Source organism: Panthera onca, chromosome A1, assembly GCF_046562875.1.
Source record: "Panthera onca isolate mPanOnc1 chromosome A1, mPanOnc1 haplotype 2, whole genome shotgun sequence".
In the NCBI taxonomy this organism is placed as follows: domain Eukaryota; kingdom Metazoa; phylum Chordata; class Mammalia; order Carnivora; family Felidae; genus Panthera; species Panthera onca.
This window is the reverse complement of record NC_138339.1, coordinates 230,405,327-230,422,280: the sequence shown is the minus strand read 5'-3', so window position 1 is coordinate 230,422,280 and position 16,954 is coordinate 230,405,327. Positions and strand designations below refer to the sequence as shown.

Sequence of the window (16,954 nt, the reverse complement as noted above, 5' to 3'; positions counted from 1 at the left end):
CTGCCAGGTGGACCCCACAGGCTCCGGCCCGCCAGGCGCTGAAGAAGCCCCCTGGCCACGGCCCGCCCTGCCCCGTCAGGGTGACGCATCCGCTCGGAGGTGCGGGGAGAGCCCAGGGATGAGGTAGGAGCCGGCAGCCCCCGCGGGGCCGGGGGTGCCACACCTCCTTCCATTCCTTCTGGAGCAGCAGCCCCTGCCCCAGCAGCGCTCCTCCCTCCACTCCGCCCCTGGCTTGAACGTCAGGGCTCCCTCGTGGGCACCGTTCGGTCCCCGCCAAACTCCTCACGGAGAGGGTGCCCACCCCGACTCCTGGACACGGGGAGGCGCGGCTCTGCGTGCCCCCCTGCTCTCCTGGGTTTTATCTTTGTGGCTGTGGAGCAGTAGGGCCGTTTCGCCTCGCATGCGCATTATCTACTCATGGAGGAATGTTATGACCCTCGTCGCAAGATTAGGTAGCTGTTACTAAGACACACTTGGGACCAGCGAATGCAAGAACCTCATGAGAATTCTTTGACCAATAAAGAACCACCTTCTAAATTCCTCGAGAAAGCTCTCCTTCAGGCAAAACATTTACGTATAAGCGTTGCTATAGAATGTCCGGAATCCTCAAACAACACTTAACATCGTTTAGAAAGGGTCGGGCTGCTTATGACAACCAGATGAAGTGATGAGGCGCGTCATCCTCGATCGGACGCTGGATCCAAACAACAGCCGTAAAGGACGTTTGGGGGACCGAGGTACCTGGTCGGGCTCTTGTGCCGACGAGGGGTTCCTTGGGCGCGACGGTGGACTTGAGGAGTGGGAGGACGAGGTCCCCGTTCCGAGAAGGTGTGGGCGGGAGAGGTGACTGTCGCTGTGACCGGTCAAGGGTTCACGGCACTGTTCTGCCAATTTTTCTAAATAAAAAGGGAGGGGCGTTAAAAAAAAAAAAAGCTGCTCTGGTATTTGTCGTTTTGTGGGAAAGGGATAGTGTTAAGGCAACTCTCTCGGAGGTTTTTAGTGCCAGTAAACAGGACGATTCACTAATTTTGACAATCACCCCTTCTTTGGCCCTGGGCAAATAGTGTCCTTGGCCTATGGATTATAAAGTCATGGTCCCTCAGAGCCTTTTTTTGGCGCCATCTGGCTTCTAGAACATTCCCAAACCTGGAAGTGGTTAGCAAAGAGGTAGCCCTGGGCACCCAGTGATGATAAATGACTGAATTTCCACTCACCCCACAGCGGCTGGTTGGTTCACCAAGCAGGAAGACAGGCATGCGTTGACTGCCCATGTCTATTTCAAAAGCCACGCTTTTCAGAGAAAACATGAAAGGGAAGAAATTAAAAAATATCGTGTGTGTGTGTGTGTGTGTGTACGCACGCATGTGTGCAGTGATAGCTGGTAGGAGTAAACAGTATATGCTGATGTTGGAAAAGAAGCCTAGCAAAGAGGAAGCCCCTCCCTACTCTTGGTGCGGCGAGCCTTCACCGCATACCTGCTCTGTGCCAAGATCCCCAAACACGTCGTCGTGTAGACCAACTCCTTTCATCCTCAAGGACGACCACTTTGTAGAGGGAGAAACCGAGCTTACGGAGGAAATTGGCTGGGGGAGGTCAATGTCAAAGCCAAGCTGATTGTAAAATGTGGAGCCGGAATGGAACCCCCAGTATGTTTGACTTAAAAGCTATGGAAGCACTTAATTTGTCACCCAGTGCTACCCCCAACTGAGCTGGAGCCAGTACGGGGGATGTAGGGGGTTGTTTCCTGATTCTCTCCACTTTATTTGTTTTGTTTTCAATAATAAAAGACGAAAGCATTTAAAAGGGAGCACATTTGTTGGAAATCTCTGGGCTGCAGTATGTGTGCAGAGGATGTTGGGGTGAGGGGTGGTGGTAATGCAGGGGAGGAGCCCCTACGAGGACCAGAGTAAATAACTGCTACCATTCATTCAGTTGGCTGCACGGGGGCTCATTCTCCATATGCCTCAAGCCTTAAGTGAGGAAAACAGAAACCATTAAAACGATACACACAGACCTACGGAAAGGTGCCGGTAACCGCATCACATCAATCCCCAAGTCCCCCTAGGGGGAAGCGACAGGAGAGGAGGAGTGAGGAAGTTGGGTAGCTTAAGGGAGAATTGAACATCCATAGCCAAGGAGAAAAGGCTAAGTATAGAAAAATGTAAATGGATGGGCATATATCAGTTTATAGAATATAGCGTCACTGCTCGGAAAACGGAACTTCAGATACCTTGGCTGAAATATCAGCTATCACATACATCCTATGTATAGTCAATAGCTCAATGGTTCTTGAGTTTGCAGGTTACACTCACCTGGGAAGCCTTGCAAATCCTGATGCCCAGGCCCCATCCCAATCAGAATCTCTGTGGGTGTTTTCGTTTTTTGGTTTTTGGGTTTTTTTTTGTTTTTTGTTTTTTGTTTTTTTAAAACTTCTGGCATCTTTTAACTTGTAGCCTGCGTTGCAAATCACTGTTTCTGGGTCAGCGTTTAATGGAGAGGCAAGCTCGTTTTTCGGTTTTTGTTAAATTGTCTTGTTGTTTTAATGAACACTTGTAATGGTCTAACAGAACCAGTCCTCATCTTGATTCTTTTTATACACAGATATCTTGCTTAATCTTTCTCTCTCTTCTCTTCCTTTCTCTTTCTGCCTCTCTGTTTCTGTCTCAGTCGCAACCGGGGATGCAAACACTGGATTAAGAGACTGTATTTGGTGGTGAAAAGCTTTGGTGTGTCAAAGAAGCATGGGCTTAGAAAGCTCTCTACAGCCTGGTGAGAAAATAACACATCTTAATACGGTTGCATTCAATGGATGATTGCAGAGAACAGATTCGGAGGCCTCTCACGGAGCGTTTGCAATGATGATAAAAGTGTATTTTCACCGCGCTGACCAACTTTTACCCCTGGGTGAGTACATGCTAACTTTTATCCCTCTGCTGCCATAGGGAGAACACTACCTTTGGAGTCAGTCAGATCGAAGTTCTGATGAACCTCTCAACTTGGTCGGACTGTCCTTCACCCCATTTCCCCACTGGTAAAATGGGAAACATACCCTCGGAGGATTGTGAAGCCCGAGTAGGAGCACCTAGCAGAGGGCTGAGGCACTCGGAGGCGGGTAAGTGCCAATATCCCCCCTTCTCTTTGTGTGCGATTTGGAAGGTCGTCGCTTTCCCTAGAGAGGCTCTCAAGGGGCAGGGGTCCTCTCTGGTTGTCACAACAGGAGCCCTAGTGGCACCTAGTGGGTACAGATGAAGGATGCTGTTGAACACTGTATGAGGCGCCAGGCGGTCCCCGTAACACAGTGCCACCTGCCTTAAGTAGATTAAGAATCGTTAAGGGACCCATGCTGTACTACAGTTCTGAGAAAATGAAACCGCCAGAGACTGGAACAGCTAATTATTCTGAAGCTTTCAAATATGTCACACATGCTCATATTATTTACAAAACACATGCAAATACAGACTCAAAAATAACCAATTTCGACTGGTTGTCTTTTAGGAAGTACCCAATGCTAGCGAAGCTAGGCCACGGAGAGAAAACCATAGCACATTTGCCACAGCTAGCTGGAATGGCACGGGGGTAACTTTCTCCTCACCCTGCCCACTGGAGGGGCGGAACCACGCCCACAGTACATAGTACTTTGGGAAAGTGAATCTCTCTCTCCAAATATCATTAGAAGACTCCATCTCCCCAGAAAAGCATGACAGGGTTGTTTTGTGTGGATTACATAGAGAGAGTGACGTATTCCTGCACAGCAAATACCATAGTCTGGATAGAAGTCTGGATGGAAGTGGTAATGTAAAAAAAAAAAAATTATATATATATATATACATATATATATATATATATATACACACACACACACAAATGCTGCTGATAAAAGCGAGTCATTGGCAACAACCAAAGTTTATTTTTTGGACTTTCTGAAAGTAACTCTTGAAAGGCTTTTGAAACGAGGCATATTACATTTTTTTGATGGGGAATCAAGGACAATAAAAAGTAAACATTGGGGATTTGACCCAAGAAAGCTAATCATTGCTCAGACTTCACCAATGTTCATGATGAACTAGACTCCAAGGGTCTACAAGAGTAGACATTTTTTCCAAGTTTTTATTTAAATCCCAGTTGGTTAACACATAGCGTAATATTAGTTTTAGGTGTATAGTATAGCGATTCATCACTTATATACAATACCCAGTATATCATTACTAGTGCCCTCCTTAACCCATTACCCATTTAACCCATCCCAGGCCCACCTCCCTGCCAGTAACTCTCTAGTCTATTCTTTATACGTGAAGAGTCTGTTTCCTAGTTTGCTTCTCTTTTTCACATGTTCATCTGTTTTCTCAAATCCCACATGTGAGTGTAATCATGATGTTTGTCTTTCTCTTATTTTGCTTAGCATAATACTCTATAGCTCCATACACATCATTGCAAATGGCAAGGTTTCATTCTTTTTGATGGCTTATATTTCACTGTATGTATGTATGTATGGGGGGTGTAATGTGAAATTTATTACATATATACATATACATGTGAGATATGTATCTCCCATCTTTATCCATCACTTGCTGGACATTTGGGCTCTCCATAATTTGGATACTGTTGATAATGCTGCTATAAACACTGAGGTTCATGTATCTCTTTGAATCAGTATTTTTGTGTCCTTTGGATAAATATTTATAGTGCAATTGCTGGATCATGGGGTAGTTCTATTTTTAAGTTTTTGAGGAACCTCCATACGGTTTTCCAGAGTGGCTGCACCAGTTTGCATTCCCACCAGCAGTGCAAAAGGGTTCCTCTTTCTCCACATCCTCACCGACATCTGTTACCTGTGTTAATTTTAGATACTCTGACTGGTGTGAGGTGGTATCTCATTGTGGTTTTGATTTAGGTTTCCCTGATGATGAGTGATGTTGAATGTCTTTTCATGTGTCTGTTGGCCATCTGTAGGTCTTCTTTGGGAAAAACGCCTATTCATGTCTCCTGACCATTTTTTAACTGATTACTTTTTTGGGGGGGCGGGGGTGTTGAGTTTGGTAAGTCCTTTATGTATTTTGGACACTAACCCTTTATCAGATACGTCATTTGCAAATATATTCTCCCATTCTGTAGCTTGCCTTTTGTTTCCTTTGTTGTGCAGCTTTTTATCTTGATAAAGTCCCAATAGTTTATTTTTGCCTTTGTTTCTCTTGCCTCAGGAGACATATATAGTAAGAAGTTGCTATAGCCAATGTCAGGTTACTGCCCATGTTCTCCAGTGAGTAGATATTTTTAGGAATAATTGTCAGAAAGTGACCATTTAAGTTAAATATAAAATTCCATGTTTTGTTAAATAGAGCATTTATCCAAACTACTCCATGCCTTGAGGATTCTAAGTGATTGCTAGATAAATCATAATTGTGTGATATTATGATATATATTAGAATATTAACATGTATTATGAAGTAGTCAACATTGACAATGTTGTTTTCCGATATCCATAAATGCAATCTTGAGGTCTGCAAACTATAGCTAGTTGAGCCATTTAAAAAAAAAAAAACGACTTCAGCTTTACAGAAAAGTGATACTACAGAAAACTTCCCATCTTTAATACTGATTTAGGACAGGCTGATCGTTCCTCTGTCATCAGGTACTATTTGGGGATGGAAGAAAAAGTTTTCCCATTCTTGTATTTTAAAATCTTTCATCTTTTTTTTTTTTTTTTTAAATCTTTCATCTTTTATGAGCTTCCCAATTGTACACAGAACACTAACCTACCTTCACCTGTCAATGGGGAACTGTACAATGAGTATGTATTAGTGTGCATTAAGAGAACAGAAGAAAAACCACGAGATCAACTCTACATGGAAAAACAAAGTTAAAAGAAATTGCAAAGTGGGAAAATGTTTGAATGTTGGCAAATGGTTAAGATCCTCAATAGTAACATGGAAAATCAATAAACACTACAAATAAGAACGAGTAAAACCTTTATGAAACACATGTAGGCAAACAAATTCATCATGTCGGAAGTACAAGCCACACGTAACAAAGACAAGTTACTTAGTGCAGAATGACTGTCGAGTGTGGGATTTAAGATTGGGGTAGCTGGAGTGCCAGGGCTGTTTTAAGGACTAAACTCTGAAAAGCCTGACACACAGTAGCTAAATAGATTATTGTAACAGACTGGCAACACATAAAAGATGAATTCCGCCCCTTGGTGAGGGAAAATTGGTCCTCATTAAAAGAGCATAAAACTGCTGCCCTTAGTGGGTATAGCGTGGTTGTCATCTATCCTAAATGAGCATGTCTTCCCCACCCCACCCCCGACACTTCTTGTCCTTAGAAAATACGCAGATAGAGACAGGATTCACCGCGGGATTGATTAGATTAAAAGACCCAGACAAACTGCTCTCCACCGGCACTGGGACTGGTTAAAGTAGTTTTACGTATGTCTTCACATTGGAACTCGGTAGAGCAGTAAAGTTACAACACCTAACTGTATTTCTCTCCTCGGTCACAGTTTTAGAAAACATCCTACACAACAGTGGAACACGTATACCCGTCCCCACACACACCCGTCATCAGGAGGAAAAGGCTCGAAAGATACGCAACAGGTTAATGTTTTCTTCTGGGTGTTGGGAGTTACATTCAACTTTATATTAAAGACAATGTTTAATATAATAAACATAGGCTACTTTTCTATCGGGAGAAAGCATATGTAAGGGGTATCAGAAAAGGGAAAATTGGGATTTTTCATACGAAAGAACTTCATTTCTGCTACAGTTTACATGCTTTTCCTCTCCCTCAGTCCCATTTAAGTTAGTGACAAAACCGTTTAGAAATGACACCATAAGATGAACTTTATTTTAAAGCTCATAAAGGCTTCACAATATCAGTGACAAACAGAATCCACATTTCTTCCAATTTACACCTTCACATGACAATGTGCTGTATAACAAGAGATAGAGTTGAAAGTTTTTGTTCTGCATGCTGCTAACACATTTCACTAGCTTTTGCTTTACTCATTGGATTTTTTTTAATATCAAAGCAAAAAGTCATATTCTATTGGACAGAATTAATATTAGAAAGCCCTTATGAAATCAGACTTAGTCTTGTTTATAAACATCCACACCCACACACGTGCTGAAATGGAGAGCAAAATGCAAGAAAACTACCTTGGCAGGAACAAATGCTTCAAGATTTTAATCACAGCCCTCTTGAACAAGCAGTACAGTTTATTTTCTCCAAAAGACAAAAGTCAAATTCATCCTCAGTGATGCAAATGGGAATACTGCACAGAAGCTTAGTATGAATTCACAATTCCACAGGAATCTGAGAGTTACCAAGGCAATTTTCCCTTTTAGGATCATAAAGACTACAGACTGAAGCTTTTTTCTCTTTCCATATAATACACAAAATTTCTAAACATCCTTAAAAAAGAAAATATAAATAGTCTCAGTATGTTATGTAGAGTCACATACTGTGGCAGAAACATCTACTGACTGAAGGACGAAGCCGACGTAGTGTGCTCTAGTCCAAGTCCATGTTAACGGGCCTCTTCTCGTGAGGGTAACACTCCCCGTTCTGACGTGGAGGCTCGGCACCCAGATTTTCTGTGCCTTCTAAATCTTCTTCCTTTTTATCAGTATTTGGGCCATTTGGAGTTCTTTCCAGTTTGGGTGACTCGATCTTTGGTTTGGGTTGTGTTACGACGGGTTCACAGGTGTTATTCAACTCCTAAGCAAGGAAAACAAAACTGGTCGTCAGGGTAACTCAGATCCATCCAGTCATTTTCAATTACTTTCATAACACACGTGAACGGGTACATTTCTACCAACTCCAATTATATACAGCTCAAGGAATTCATTTTCTCGTTACACTTGCCCAAAACTATAGCCTGAGGCCTGATCAAGAGAGAAGAGAATATTCTTGTAGGATGTGTCAGGAACTTGCAAAGTACTCCTATATCATATTACCCCACTTAATCCTCACAACAGTATTAGAAAGTAGGAATTATGATCCCCATCTAGGTCGGAGAGAGAAGATGGTTCAGAGAGGCTGGATAATTTAACCTCAAGATCAGGAAAACCAGTGAGTGAAGAGCTGGGATTCAAGTTTACAGCCCCCTGACTTCAAAGGCTCACGATTCTTTAACCTTCACTGTGTTTAAACATTCTTGCAGATGCAAAGCATTCTTTGGTTTTCTTCTCAGCTTTCTTTAAAGCCTCACACACTTGGCAAGTCCTTCCCTGACACGATACCAATCTGGGTCCTTCTCCAGTGCCCGGAATCCTAACACTCTACTTTCATTTGTGCCCGCAGCACCTGACACCATCTGATACACTTCCTTCCGCACTTGTAAGCTGTGAAGCCTTCCTCGAACCAGCAGGTGGACTGTGACAGGGCGGGGACTGCCTCTGTACACTCAGTTTCACCTGTGACCAATGGTTGCCACATGGTAGGCGCTCAACAAATGTATTTATTGAAGTAAATGAATAATGAAGAAAAGGAAATTGTACAGAAACATAAGGTCTTCTGTATTTTGAAGTATCAACAGTGAACTAATAAGAAATCTGGTTTCAGTCAGAATAAGGTAAAGACTGATCAAAGAAAGAATTGTCTCAAGTTCACAGGATTACAACTGGAGTCCCGAAGAAAACACAGGGGTAAACGTTAGACAGTAATGCTTACCTTTATTTTTGCTTTAATTTCCTGCGCACGTACAACTGGATCCTGGTCAAGACTCTTTTTAGCCTGAGCATTCATGAGGTTGTTCATCCACTCCATCACTTCATTAACAGACTTCTCAACCTTTTTCATCTCAGACTCATCGATATGATTGTATTTCTCATCCTGAATGGAAAAAAAGCAGTTATCCTGTGAAACGAAGTATTTAACAATAACATCTCACCTGACCCAATTTTCCATGAAGTTCATACCTACCTCTGGTCTCAAACACGAAAACAAAGGTCTCACTTAGGAAGATGTGTTCACAACGAAGGTTCCTCAACTTAGTATTAGTTTATTAAAATCTAGGTTAACTTCCTTGCGATGTATAAAAAGACTTACATTATTTCTGAAGTCCGCGGCTATCTTGGCATAGTGCTGCAGTCTCTGTCCCAGTTCTTCAAACATTTTTGGTCGTTCCTCAGCTTCTTGAAACCGAACTTTAACTGGAGTGCCAATTTTCTAAAACAAAATGTAATAAATTAGCATTTGTCCAGCTGCATCTCAGAAGTCTGTAGTCTAGGGGGAGAGAAGGGCTTACCATTAACTCTTCCAACTTGTCAACATATGCTTGTTTAGCTTGGTCCTCTCCCTCTTCATAGAGCCAGTTTTCGGTCTCCGTGAGCAATCTCAAAAAATTTTGGTGATCCTGTACAGGAAACAGAAGAGAATCCGTATCAGTTGCAACTTGACTGCAAAAATTTTCACAGCAAAACAGTCATCCTCAGAAGTGCTAAACGCTAAGTAACCAATCTTACTTCTAGGAAGGCACTCTGATTAGCTGGATTCTCTTTACTGAAAAGTTATCAAGGAGCAATGAACACTATCCGTGCCATACATTTTACATGAGGGATGAACAGTAATTCTTTGGCTTCTCTTTTACACAGGGACATCTGAGAATTTTTGGTAAGCTGCTTACTGACTTAATGATGTATCTCAGAAGTCCAGTGTTGGACAATCTCTACACTGAAATGTGGTTATGGAAGAGCAGTTCTCTTCCCGTTCTCCAAAGCAACTGGGCCCTGACTAAGGAACTTTCTATTCACTCCCACAACTACCGAATACTGAAAGGGAGATGTCAGACAAGTTGACAACAATTCAATCACTGAACCTAAATCATTTCCGAACCAATTCATGTAATTATTTCTACTCTAGCCTGAGGAGGTCTACCCTATTTTGGGTCATCTCTCCTTCAGGATCCAAACCATCTAAGAAATTCAGGAAGTGTCGGGGCAGAGCCAAAAACCAAACGTTTATTACAAGGTAGCTCAAGGATCTTAGAACAAAACAGACTCCTCCAAGTTTAAATTCTTGTAACTTCAGGATTAATCCCTAAACCATCCCAAATTTCTATCTAGCCAATTTTTTTCCAAGTCCCATCTTTCATAGTTGGGCTTCTGGGATTTACTCAGAGCCACACTGACTTTGGGAGCTTAGAAAAGGGCTAAGGGGAATAATGTGCTCAATAAACTTTGGAACAACTGCATGAACAAGTCTTATGGGATAAAACAATGACCACAGAGCAGGCAAGGGAACCAGTCATTAAAAAAAAAAAAAAAAGGTCTGAGGTCTTTAAAAGCAAGGTTTTCTCCTCTTATTTATCCCTCTAGCCCCCATACCTTTAGTGTCACAGACTCTGAGTAAATGTTTGATAGGTTCTTTCTTGTGGATGGTAACAACTAAAGGGTCACTGGGATAAGTTAGAATGTAAAATTGCACATCACTAACGGGCCTCTTTCCGAGACTTTGTTTATACAATTTCTATTTCAAGTTTTCCGTTTTCAAAAAGCGTGTTACATAATCTAGTAGAGATTTAAATGTCAGACTTGAGATGAAACACTTGATGAGATTATCTGAATAAAAGCAGAGCGTGGGGCACCTGGGTGGCTCGGTTAGTTAAGCATCCAAGTCTTGATTTCAGCTCAGGTCATGATCTCACGGTTTGTGAGACTGAGCCCAGCATCAGGCTCTGTGCGGACAGCACGGAGCCTGCTTGGGATTCTCTCTCTCCCTCTGCTCCTCCCCATCTTGTGAGCGTGCATGTGCGCTTTCTCTCAAAATAAACTCAGAAAAAGAAAACAACAACGCTCTACACATACCTGCTCACATATAAATTTTTCATATGGTCCACACAACTTGTCCCTGAACTCATACACATATTCCTCCACCGCATTTTTAGCATCGTTTCTTTCCTTTTCCAATTTATCTTGCATTATCATCTTACCCTGTCAGAAAACAGAAAAGGTCAATTCCAGTCTTCTGTTAACCGTAACTAAATTTTAACTAGACTCTGGTGTTAAAATCAACAATTATATACCCCGCCCCCAAAAGTGTTAACAGTTCTAACGTACACCTCATGAATCTTCCAATAAATCTTACAAAGTTCTTCATTTACTATATACACATAGTAGGTTGGGATTTAAAAAAAAAAAAAAAAAAAAAAAATTGGGTAATAAATTACACAGCTTCCGCATCTCAGGTTTAATACCAAGGGGGGGGAAAACCCAATCCGCTGTAATTATTTTTTTTAGGTAGTTATACGATTGTCTCATATTAGGATTAATATCGGCAAGCGTGTCACACCATTCTGCCACCATATTTGAAATTAAGGACTATAAATTTATTTACCCACTTATGAAATATAAGTGAGGTATAATTATTAAATTTCTAAGCACAATGTTGCCATCTCAGCAAAATAAAACGGAATCTCAATTATGTTCACATATTCTAGACTACAAAGAAGCACAACGTACTTTAACAGAAAAATGTAGTGTGGCCTGAAATACCAATTGTATTGTGTTCTGTACTAGGACATACTGGCATCCAATTTCTTCCAAGAACTTGGGCAATCAATTATATACCTGGCAGAATGATCTACGGTACAGATTTCTTTCAAAAGGATGCAAAACTATAAATCAAGCTTGTTAAAAACATTAAATTGGAAAACCATTAGTTACGGACTCATCCTATTCCTAAAACTACTATATAGAACTTGGGAGTATGGGAAAGAAGTGTACGTATTTATCTATTAGAAATAAGGGTAACAGGGCCAAACAACTAAATACACAGCAGAATGAAAACTATTTACCTGAAGCACTTACCTCTGTCTCAATATACATGTTAAGAAGGTCTTTCCCTAACTGCCAGACCAAGTTGGCTTCAACAGGCAGCTCAACATTCACCACCTTTATTTTGGGTTTTTTAGCTTCTGGAGGCTGGTCAACTTTCTTTTCATTGACCTTAGGGAAGGGGTAAAAAAGAAGTGGAAAAATTCTTACATAATCCTTGAAACAATGACAACGGTATCTCCCTATCATACTTACTGATGACTGAGGCAAAAATAAAGTCCCTAAACTTTAGAAGAATGTCGAAGACCGTCTAATTCCCACCACACATTTTACACTGGGCTGCAGTTACAAGTTAAACATGTCATACTTTCCTTCAAGAATTCACCAGGATATTTTTCTCTTTGCATGGCAAATTTAATCTCTCCTGCTAAAGCTTTTCTTCATAGTTCTCTAATTTTTAACCCCCTTCAACAATATTTCAGACTCCAGAAGTCAAAAATATTATTAAATTGCCACATCTTTAAATCATAGTCTAGAACCTTAATAGTAACAAGATAGATTATGACCAATGCTAAGCATGTTAGGACCAATCTACTCCTGTAATATATACTTAAATCCCTATATCCCACTATTATACCTGTTGCAATTATAATTAGCACTATACTGATGAGTGCCTTTTAAAGTTTCCTGCTGAATGTGGGGATTATATACATACACACACACCCATACATATATGTAAGTATATGTATAAGTATCCTTATTCCTATTATGTTTTTGAATGATCCCACTTTTCACAAGCAACTCTGTAAGGTAAAAACAGACAAAGAGCCTTAATATAGAAAGTGAAATGATGCAGCAAACACTAACAATTTACTGCAGTTTTTAAAAATATGTAAATACAGGGCTAAAGAAGTAAGTATCTCTCCTATTGCCTTTAATTTTCCAGGACTTTTCTGTGTTTCCATTTCTATAGGCTCCTACTAGCTGAGATGGTAAAGAACACAATTTAGGAAACTCAGCTGTGGAACAGATTAGAAAAACCAAGGGGTATAAAACATATACCCTGACTGGCTGGGATGGCCAAATAGGAAAGAATAGCCCATCGATACGGCAAACACCACCGGTGGATAATTCTGGGGAGTTAAAAAAAAAAAGGTTGAAGCTCTAGGCACTTCATAGAAGAAACTGGGACTTGAAAAAGGTTCAGCGGCTTGCCTAAAATGATGAAGACAGAGACGGGACTAGAACTCCTGTTTCCCAGACTTATTTCAGTATTCCTGAGTCACAGGTCTCAGTGCGGCCAGCTGCCTCACCCACAATGATCTTGCCAATCAGCCCGCAGTCCCCATGCCTTCTTCACTCTAGCGCACAGACCCCCCAACAGACTACGCATGCTCCAGGGCCACGAACCACAAGGAAAATGAATTAGATGACATCTACACCTAGCAAAACACAGGAGTACGACAGATATTTGGGAAACGAATGGATGACAGCACATGTGTGGCAGTGAAGTCAGCATAAGACTCTCTGACGGTCCAACATTAAACCAACTACTGACTAAACCAATACATCACAAAATGGCACTCGACAAGGCACAGATGAAGAATCTCCAAAGTAGTATGTGACAGTGTTCCAGAGGGTCTGCTGCTATCAGTCCCACCTACAACTAAGAATATGAGATGGTGCCCCATGTTATGTTCCAGACAGGTACTGAGACCATCAGCACAAGTCAGTTCATGCTCAACGCTACGTGAAGGGGAAGGATGGGGACGGCAGGGAGCTGTTGTGGCAAAGAAAGCAAAGCTGCTTCACCACCACCTCCACCACCACGCAACTCTGGAAGAGAAGAAAAAGGCGGCTTTCAGAGAGTCAGGAACTAAAGCTCATAGTAGGACCCCCCCGCCAGGACCAATCAGGGCATGAGATTAAAAACTGAAAGCTTTTACCAAGTGTATAATGTATTTTTGCCAATGAACAATTCTAGAATTCATCGGAGGGTAAGAGAAAACCAAATCACTAATGAAAGATTAATAATTTACATGCAACTTGCACAAAAAGTGGAAGTTCTGCAAAGCACAGAATGATCTGGAGTCACAATGGAAACTTCGCGGTATCTATCGGACCATGAATTTTAAAGGTTTGCTTATTAGGAGCTGTCATTTATTCAAGGGACACCACACAACTCATTTAGCTTCCAATACATACTGTGGAAGCATGGCAAAGAAAAATTACTTCGAGGTACGATCTGGTTGTTCCCAGATCATAGTTAATTTGACAGGTCACTTGAGAGGAGAAAAAAGTTTACTAGACTCCTATAGCCCGTGTATTTATCATCAGACTAATGCAAGCAAGAACTCATCACACAGCACTGGGATGTAGCTCTTTCTGCTCCTCACATTAGCAGATACGTCTGGCACCAGAGAAGACAAGAAATGCCATGCATTCATCTCTCGTTGCTCGGAGCAGCAGTTCATCAAGAGAAGCTGTCATGTTTAAAGCAGGATATTCAGTTTCCTCATTTTAATTGAAAAACACATAAAAAATTAACAGAAGAAAAATCCTACCCAGAATAAGATAACTTGGTGCTTGCTCTTGAAACTGCAGATTTAATGATATCATTAATGATCACATGTTGCAACATTGTCTAAAGGAATGAACTAGAAGAGTCACTCACTTTGTCAGCATCTGGGATTTTGTTTTCTTCTGAGGTAAGTTCAGGTGAAGGGGGAGACTGTGAGGTTTGTTGACCATCAGTTTGTACCTGGGGCTGTGTTCCAGCTTCACTGTTGTCTTGCTGGATATTTTTCTGAAATGAAAGCCCAGGCACAAAGGATGTAGAAAGCAGGTGTACTTGTATAACTTTAATAGGTTATAGGGCACCAAAGACAGTACACTCAATTTCTGAAATCTTAATAAGTGGGGGAAAAAAGAGACTGGATAAAAGCAAAATAAACACATGAAAACTCCTTACAAATCTTAAACCTGTAAGAAATTCTTTCAACGATAGCAGTTAATATAGTTAAATAACCAAGTAGTAGGCATTTTGATTGATGTGATGAGTCAAGAACTCTCCTTTAAGAAACTTTCACCTAGCTTTGTACAGCTCTTAAGCTCTCAAAAGCACAAAAAGTAGGTTGACTCCAGGCCTCTCTCCCAAAAACAAGATTCCAAAACTTAAATTTCACCAGCAGCTGTGAGCATCTCAACACAGCTCCATTTCAATGAAATGAACAGTTGCATAAAATAGCCAACTATCAGTCCTTCAGGGATGCATCATTTCAGCTTACAGATACCCAAGACCGCATCCGTCCCCACCTTCTTTTTGGGATCCAGCCATTTCTACCTCAGAAGATCTCAGGATAAAGAATATACGCTACATGTTAGTAGAACTCAATCCCCAATAATCAGTGCTTGCTATGCTCTTTTCCCATCTTCGGGAAAAGCCCAAAACATTCTAATTTAACTACTTTCTATCCACCCTGAAGCCTCTTAAAATTTTCTTTCAGAACTTCAAGATTCTAAGGCAGACACTGAAGTATTCAAAAACAAGGCACTCATGATGTAAATATACCCAAAAGGCACTAAGAGATTGATACAACAGGTATTAGAATAATGGTATCTGTCGCCAAATGGCAAAGTATATGGCACTGGTCATTTAACTCATTATCTTGAAATTTTTCTAAATGAGAAAATGAAGGCTCAGATGTAAATGTTCTCTAAACATTCTAGAAATGGTAACAGTGTTAACAGAGTTGTGTGGCCACAGGATACCATACTTTCTCACATGTTAACTAAAACATCACACCACCTGCCTCTTCACGTAAGCTATTTGTGATTATTATCCAAAAGGAAACTCTAACAGTTAATTTATCTTGAAGTTTCTTAAAATTCTTCTGCACTCATGCTAACAAAAGTCTAAATTAAGAACGTGAACAATAACAACTTTCTATTCTCTATGTAGATACTTCTCTTCCCTCCTCCCACAATACAGCAAGCCATGTAAACAAAAGTGCAAACCGTGTAAATAAAAGCAAGTCCTGAAATACCAAAGTCAACTTCACAATTTTTAAAAATAATCTTTAATATTTGGTATATATTCCACCACATTAACTTTTTTAAGTCTTTTTTCTTAATCATCAGTTAACACCGCCTTCTCAATATGTGGTCGATGCCTTTAAAAAAATAATTCAGAGAAACTTTATGACTCTAGTTATATTGTAATGTGCCAGTTCAAATTAAGCGATATAGAGTTTAATCGATTATAAGTCATCAAATTCTGGGCTGTATATTATCATCACCTAGCAATTGCTATTATCACCCTTACCCAAAATTCTAATCAAAATTAAGAAACATGTATTTTAACCTTTCCCTACCCTTCTCCTATAGAATTAAATCAACTATATATTCAAACACAAAGGGTGATCCAGAAACTTACCTCGGTGTCTGAGTTTTCTGCTGGTCTTTGATTTGGACACTCCATGTCTGTTTCAACAGAAGATACTTCATTCTCCTCAGTTGGGACTTTCTCCACCATAGATGCTGTAGAGATGGTGAAAATGCCATGGGTATTGACTCGCACTTTCACTTTCACTCTAGATTTTTCTCCATCTTTCTGCGCAGAAACATTCTGAACTACGAAGCGGCCTGGAACAAAAAGAAATTGGCAATTTTAGAAGTGCATCTAAAGCTCCGTAAAGAAGTCAAAGGCCCGAAAATACAGCTTGAAAGTACACTAGTCCTAAATCTCCCCAATTTTCTCTACCAACTGAATTAAGAATCTTTTTCACTACAAACATAAAATAAACTTAGTTATATGGTATACTTCAGTGCTTTGAGATTAGTCTTAATATGCCATAAAACCTTCAAAAGCAAGGGCACTCTTGTGATCGGGTGTATTTAACATAGATATTGCACTGCTGACAAGCAGTCCCTGCCTCCTCCTACCCTGTTTCTCCAGATTGGTGGTAAGGGACAAACTAGACTGGAAAATCTGTTACCAAGTGTAAGGTAGACGGCTCTCAAGTGATATCAAGCACCAGATGCATTTTAATCCCACAGGGGCTTTAGGGAATACGGTTTTTCTGACTGAATAATCAAAACATTTCCCTAGGTCTTAAATACGAGAGGTTTTCATAACACCTGTTTATCAAAGTCTGAAATTACTATGCAAAATACAGTAG

The 16,954-nt window shown here is 40.7% G+C and overlaps 1 protein-coding gene and 1 long non-coding RNA gene across 7 annotated transcripts in view; one reads left to right on the top strand and one right to left on the bottom strand.

The window, feature by feature from the left end:
• Positions 1-435: 435 nt before the first annotated feature.
• On the top strand, positions 436-16,459 carry LOC132682205 (uncharacterized). Of its 3 annotated transcripts, XR_014137524.1 has the most exons (5): positions 436-737; positions 2,668-2,904; positions 8,302-8,437; positions 12,748-15,375; positions 16,371-16,458. It is a non-coding gene; the product is annotated as an uncharacterized LOC132682205 (long non-coding RNA). The 3 variants fall into 3 exon arrangements; XR_013552412.2 differs by lacking the exon at positions 12,748-15,375 and having other exon boundaries at positions 16,371-16,459; XR_013552488.2 differs by lacking the exons at positions 8,302-8,437; positions 12,748-15,375; positions 16,371-16,458 and adding an exon at positions 6,500-6,585.
• The window catches only part of HSPH1 (heat shock protein family H (Hsp110) member 1), a 23,904-nt gene continuing 13,763 nt past the window's right edge, over positions 6,814-16,954 (bottom strand). For 2 of the 4 annotated variants that reach the window (XM_060637428.3, XM_060637425.3), the window contains exons 11-18: positions 16,210-16,418; positions 14,449-14,580; positions 11,808-11,945; positions 10,806-10,931; positions 9,248-9,355; positions 9,049-9,168; positions 8,671-8,832; positions 6,814-7,716 (exon numbers count right to left, since the gene is read on the bottom strand). In XM_060637428.3, coding sequence (XP_060493411.1) covers positions 7,510-7,716; positions 8,671-8,832; positions 9,049-9,168; positions 9,248-9,355; positions 10,806-10,931; positions 11,808-11,945; positions 14,449-14,580; positions 16,210-16,418 — 1,202 coding nt within the window. In that variant the 3' untranslated portion in view covers positions 6,814-7,509. The remainder of the gene's footprint in view (positions 7,717-8,670; positions 8,833-9,048; positions 9,169-9,247; positions 9,356-10,805; positions 10,932-11,807; positions 11,946-14,448; positions 14,581-16,209; positions 16,419-16,954) is intronic. The other 2 variants (XM_060637427.3, XM_060637426.3) reach the window with 1 other exon arrangement.